At 51.3% G+C, this 6,439-nt stretch overlaps 2 protein-coding genes across 2 annotated transcripts; both read left to right on the forward strand.

Moving 5' to 3' along the window:
- Window positions 1-70: 70 nt before the first annotated feature.
- ETH_00006990 (uncharacterized protein) lies at window positions 71-334 on the forward strand (the record flags this gene model as incomplete). Its single annotated transcript, XM_013380364.1, has 1 exon — window positions 71-334. The coding sequence occupies one exon, from the start codon at window positions 71-73 to the stop codon at window positions 332-334; it is 264 nt and encodes an 87-aa protein (XP_013235818.1).
- Window positions 335-5,259: 4,925 nt separating this feature from the next.
- Window positions 5,260-6,315, forward strand: ETH_00006995 (uncharacterized protein; the record flags this gene model as incomplete). Its single annotated transcript, XM_013380365.1, has 3 exons — window positions 5,260-5,367; window positions 5,855-5,964; window positions 6,243-6,315. 3 exons carry the CDS (start codon window positions 5,260-5,262, stop codon window positions 6,313-6,315), a joined length of 291 nt encoding a protein of 96 aa, XP_013235819.1.
- Window positions 6,316-6,439: the final 124 nt, after the last annotated feature.

A 6,439-nucleotide genomic window follows, 5' to 3' on the forward strand; every position in this document is an offset into this window, starting at 1 on the left:
TGGGCAGCAGCAAGATGGAGCAGCAGCAGCACAAACACCGGGAGGTGCTGCAGCAGCAGGCCGTCCCTCCATGTCGCCAGCAGCAGCAGCAGCTGCTGCTGCTGCTGCCGCCCTTGCTGCAGCAGCACTAGCTGCGCGCAGGAAGGGAGATGCAGCAGCCGAAGCAGCGAGGCAGCAAGCAGCAGCAGCAGCAGCACAGGTGGAAGCAACTGTGGCCAGCCAGCAGCAGCCGCAGCCGCCACGGCTGCCTGCGAGCGTTATAGCAGCAGCAGAAGCAGCAAAGGCAGCAGCAGCGAAGATTTCTGCTGCGCTGGCTGGGAACCTGAAGCCCTGAGGCCCCCCAGGGGGCCCCCAGAGGGGCCCCCAGGCCCCAGGGGCCCCCCGAAGGGGCCTGGGGGGCCCCTAGGGGGGCCCCTGGAGGCCCTACCCTGTAGAACCTGAATTGGCTTGTTGAGTGGCCTCACAAGACCTGCTGCCTTCCCCTTTTTGCGGCGCAGCTGCAGGCTGCAGCAGTGCTGCTGCTGCTGCGGCAGTGCTGCTGCTGCTGCTGCTTTGAGCGCTGCTGCAGCAGCGGTTCGGGCACCAGCAGTTCGGCGGCAGCAGCAGCAGCTGCTGCTGCAGCAAAGGCTGCCTGCCGGCCACCAGCCCTTAGAAAGCAACTTGGATTTGACACTTTCAGCAGCAGAAACAAAATTATGAATTCTTAAAGGCCCTGGCTTTTGTGGGGCTGCATGCCCCACAGGGTCTTACACATTTGGCTGTGGGGCCCCGGGGGCCTCCAGGGTCACCTTTTGCTTCAAGTAGTGTTTATGTTTATTAATAAAATGTTTATTAATAAATAAATGTGCATTTCTTTGTGTCATGAACTTGTGAAAAATAGTTCTTTTGAGGTGTAGAAGTGCATCTTCGTTTTCTGGAGTGTGTGTACAGATCAATTCTGCGCTGCTGGCAGCTGCTGCAGCTGCATCCGCTGTCTCCCGGCAGCAGCAGCTGCAGCAGCGCAGCAGCAGCAACAGCAGCAGCGCGGCAGCTGCAGCGCTGCAACTGCGGCGCAGCAGCAGCAGCAGCACAGCTGCAAATGCACAAATGCGCTTGGTAAAGCTTTCCCTTGCCTTCCCCTTGCTGCGCAGCTCAGCAGCTGCAGCAGCAGCGGCAGCAGCAGCAGCAGCAGCAGGGACGCAGCTAGCCACCACAATCTCCTCTGGGTTCCCCCTCTGGGGCGCCCAGGGGCCCTCCGGGCTTAACCTGTAGCCCTCTTGCGGCTTAAAGGGCTGCTGCTGCAGGTGTCCTGCTGCTGCTGCTGCTGCAGCAGCAGCCAGGACAGACAGAGAGACACGGGACACACCTAAGAAGTAGGGAAGCTTGCCGCTGCTGCTGGTTACTGCTGCTGCCGCTGATTACTGCTGCTGCTGCTGCTGTGTAGGCAACGTCGCCCCACACTCTGGCAGGACCTGTGACATTGGCAATCAAGCGTGCATGCATGCATGCATGCATGCATGCATGCATGCATGCATGCACTTCGATAGGGATTCGGGTATAGGCAGCACGCATGCATGCATGCATGCACTTGTGCGGGGCCCCTAGCTCTTCGCGCGTCTACTGCTGCTGCAGCTGCTACTGCTGCTGCTGCAGCTTCTATGGGCGGAGCACGAAGCTCACTGAGGGCACTTCAACTATTTGCTGCAAAGAGTGCATGCATGCAGCTGCTGCTGCTGCTGAGGCCCCACGGGGCTGTTTTGCATGTGGAGATCATGCAATAGAGTTTGGTGTGCATGCAGAGTAAATATTACAAATATATTGATATATAATTATACATTATAGAATATTAATTAGTGTGCAGCTAAAGGTCTGCACAGGGGATAAATATGATTGAGTTTGCATGCAGCGTTTTGGGACTTTTGAATTCTTCAGGTAAGAGTGCTTTTAAATTTCTTTCTTGAATTGCTTCAATAAATAAATGAATTTATAAACAAATAAAGAGAACTAGTAATAAACAAATAAAGAGAACTGCTTCATATTTGCGCAGCAAACAACAGCAAAGGCGGGCCCCACACGGGGCTGCATGCGATTCGCTCTACGGGCTGCATGCAGCAGCAGCAGGTAGTGCCTCTCCACTTTCGATTGGGCAGATAGCCCCACAGGTGGGCCCTCTGGGCTGCTGGTGGCCGGGGGGCCCCCCTGTGGGGGTCCCTGCAATATGAAGCCAAAGGCACAGCTCTGCTGCTGGAGGGTCCCCCAGGGGGCCCCTCGGGGGCCCCCCGGGGGACCCACATATTTGTGTTCCTCCTATATATATATATATATATATATATATATATATATATATATATATATATTGTTCATCAGATGAAATATATATATATATATTTCATCTGATGAACAAATGTGTGACTTATCTATTTGCATTAAAAGAGCATATTATATTGCCACATATCCATATAATGGCACTTTTATAATATATAAATATAAATCTTAGATTATAATATATAAATATAAATCTTTTATTGTATAGCAACTTATGCATAAAAATGGCAGCACCATAATATAAATAAATTTCCTTTTTATATATAAGGGCACTTGTGTAATATAAATATAAATAAAAGAATATAAATAAATCTTAAATCTTTATTATAATATTATTATATTTATAAAGCTACAAATTCCTAAAATGTTACTTTACAGAAGCCAGGAACAGAAGGGCGCAGCTAGCCCCCACAGCTAGCTGCTGCAGCTGTGGCTAGCTCTGGCTAGCTGCAGCTAGCCTTAGCTAGCTGCAGCTAGCTGGGGCAGCTAGCTGTGGCTAACTGCTAGCTAGCCATGGCTCCCCGCGCTGCTGCTGCTCCCCTGCAGCTGCTTAAGCTGCTGCTGCTGCTGCTGCCTCTGCAGCTTTGTTTGCTGCAGTCAGGAGCAAGGAAATAAAAGTGACTAAAATTAAATTAAAATAAACTGCTTTCTTTCACGTTATGACGTAAATAAAGACTAATTGAATAATACTTTATATATTAAAAATAAATACTATTTTATTAACTTTTACATTTATAATTTTGTATTATCTTCTAAAATAATGTGTTTAAAGGGGTTTACGCAGATGTGGGGCAGCAGCAGGCGCGGGGTGTATAGACACCTGAAGCCAAGTCTGCTGCTGCATGCAAAAGCGGCTGCGCTGGAGTGTATAGACACCCCGGCCCTTCATATCGATTTACAGTCAACGCGTCTGAGCTAAACGCCCGCCAACCATTCAATGTGCTGCTGCTGCTGAATATGTAATATATATATGTATCTATATATATATATATATATATCTATATATATATATATACACTATAGATATAGATTACATATATAGACTAATATACCAGATATATTGATAAATGGGTATACCGAAGTACAGAGTAAGAACAAATGGCTTTACAGTCGCACATGCAGAAAGGAAGTATTCTGCATGCATGGGTGCATGCATGCATGCATGCATGCATTCTGCATGCACGCATGCATGCGTGTATGCATGCATACACTAACAAAATTACATTTGCTGCTGCAGCAACCAAAATTTCGAGTACTTCATGGCATTGACATTGGCAGGAATGCACAAAGGAGCCGCAGTTACATAAAAGGCATGTAAATAGATTTATTTAAATGAAAAAATTCCTTAAAATCGTTTAAATAGATTTATTTAATTGCAAAATTCCTAAATATCCCTTTTTGCATTTGTGGCTGTCTTGATCTGCCACAGAAGGAAAACGAACACTGCAGCCAGCTTGGGAACTTCCAGAAAAGATGAAAAAGTGAAAAAGTCCTAAGTTCGCTTGTACATACAATTCCATAAAACTAAATGTATACATATATGTATAATATATATACATATATATATATCTATACTTAAATATATATATTTTCCATATATATATATATATATATCTGCATGATATATGCATGTACATATACTTATATATACTTTATCTTTCATAGATAAGCATACTGTTGCAGCACTGCGTGCATGCATCTTTGCTGCTGCAAAAGAAGAGCGACCGGGGCCGGCAGCAGCAGCAAAAGAGGGGCCTGGGGCCCCACAAGCTGCGCATGCACAGCACCGCCTTTGTTGCTGCAGCGCATGCATGCGCAGAGCGTGCATGCGCAGCGCATGCACGTGCACCGTATGCATGCGCAGTGCATGCATGCGCACAAGACTTTTTTGCACGGAAATTCGTGCAGTTTCTTCAAAGGCTATTTGCTAAATGCTCTAGAGGGAAAGCTGGGCGAAGTGCGCTGCAGACCTTCGGGCTAAACGCATGCAGCTCAAATTTTGCATACAAAGAGAAGAAGTTGAAATCTATAAATAGGCATTTGGGTGCATGCAGGAGTTCATTCTGTGCACTATTGTGGTGTGTTTGTTCCGCATGCATTCAGTGCATTAGAAGACACAGAAAAACCAAATAAGGGCAAGACGCAAAGCTGTCCCTCGCCGTTTCCAACCCCACCAGCTATCCCGGCTGGGCTGCAGCAAAAGGAGCAGCAGAAGCAGCAGCAGAAGCAGCAGCAGCAGCAGCGCGAATAGGGAAAAGTGCAGAAAAGTGGGATTTGTTGAGCGCATGCGGCTTCCGGGAGTGCTGCAGGGGCTTAGAGAAGCCGCAGCGTTTGCTGTTTGCATTAAGATGGAAACAAAGAGATATGAAGAAGTAAATAGGCAAGAAACGCAATAGGAAATCTCAAAGTAGAAGGCAAGCACACTGGGGCGCGGTGGGAGCAGCGGCGGGCAGCAGCGCCGGAGCAGCAGCTGGTCTTTTGAAAGCGCTCACACAGAAACGAAAATACATAAATTAAATAGTTTTCAAATTAAAATGGACAATTTAATTACAAATGAAGACAGAGGGACGCGTTGCTGCTTTGCTGCGCACGAACGCGTGAGGGGCTTCTACGGTGTACGTACACCCCAGGCAGTGCTGCGTTCGCGCGACGCCGCAGTTGTGTACCGCAGCATTTATATTTTTGAGTTGGATTTGTTGGAAAGTGTTTGGGGAGGTGTTGAATAAGGGGAGAAGAGGTAGGGTAGGAAAGCGACGTGGGAGCGTCCGCGGCTGCGGGAGCGTCGTTGCCGCAGCAGCAGCTGCAGCAGCAGCAGCAGCAGCAGCCGGCGCATGCTGCTTTGCGTGGCGCAGACAGGCGGCTGCAGTTTGAAGGGTTGCAGCTCTTTAGTCCGTGCAACAAAATCTAATTCCTTTCTTTCCACTTTATTCTCCCAAGGACCCCCACCCCCTCAACATGGAGCCAGCGGAGGTCCTCGGCAGCGCGGCAGAGACGACCAGCACCACGCCCGCGCAGACGGCGGTTTCTTCGGCCCGTCCGGAGCGCAGCGAGAACTTCATTTTGGTGAGTTCGCCGTGCTGCAGCAGCAGCAGCAGCAGCAGCAGCAGCCGCAGCAGCCGGAGCAGCAGCAGCAGCCGCCGCAGCAGCAGCGCCGCGGCGCTCCCCGCCCGCCTCCGCGTCCCCGCCGCCCCTCCCGGGTTTTGCCCCTGGCCGGTTTGCTGCGGCGCTTTCGGGGGGCCCCTGGGTCCCGGCTGCTGCAGCGGGGGATGGGGGCCTCGGGGGCCCCCGGCGGGCTGCCTGCTGCAGCAGAGGGCTCGCCGGGGGCCCCCCGCTGCCTTCCAGCTGCTGCCAGCTCGCGCTGCTGCTGCAGCTGCTGCAGCTGCTGCTGCGAAGGAGGAGACGAATGCCGCGGCTGCTGCTGCCGCTGCAGCCGCCGGGGCGCCGGCTGCTGCGCCGCCGGCGCGCAGTGTGCTGCGGAGCGCGCAGCTGCTGGGACCGCGACTGCTGCTGCTGCAGCAGCTGCTGCTGCTGCTGCTGCTGCTGCGCGCAGGTCTCGCTGGAGCGGACGCCGCGTCTCTATTCCCGCATTGCCAAACGTGTTTTGATGGGAAGAGAAGGCAAAGAGGCATTTGACGAGTTTTCGGTTTCAGGCAAGCTCGGGTAGCTGGGGTGTACGTACACTGCAAAGCTTGCTGCTGCTGCTGCGCAGCAGCGGCTGCAGCAGCAGCTGCTGCTGCTGCTGCTGGCCGGGCTCTTTTTGCTGCTGCTCTTCTGCGCGTGTGTGTGCTGCGTGCTGCCTTCTGCGTAACAGCAGGTGTTTAGTTGGAAGGGACTTTGAGTGGCGTTTAAACTAAAGGAACATTGCTGCATGCGCGCTGCGGAGGCGGCTCTGGCGAGGGTTTAGGGTTTAGGGTTTAGGGTTTAGGGTTTGCGGGCAGGGCTGGGGATGGCGACGAAGGTGGCGATTGGAACTGCCGCGCTGCTGCAGGAGGAGGGCTGCGTGACTATTGAGAAAGTGGAAACAGCTTATTTTGCTTCTGCGCGTCGGAAGTATGTTCCGAAAATAACGATTGTTTGCAGAAAGACGAAAGAGTTTAACTCGATAATGGAGAAGGAGAAGGAGAGAGGCAGCAGC

The sequence above is a fragment of the Eimeria tenella genome, genomic scaffold (genome assembly GCF_000499545.2).
Source record: "Eimeria tenella Houghton genomic scaffold, Eth_scaff550, whole genome shotgun sequence".
Classification (NCBI taxonomy): domain Eukaryota; phylum Apicomplexa; class Conoidasida; order Eucoccidiorida; family Eimeriidae; genus Eimeria; species Eimeria tenella.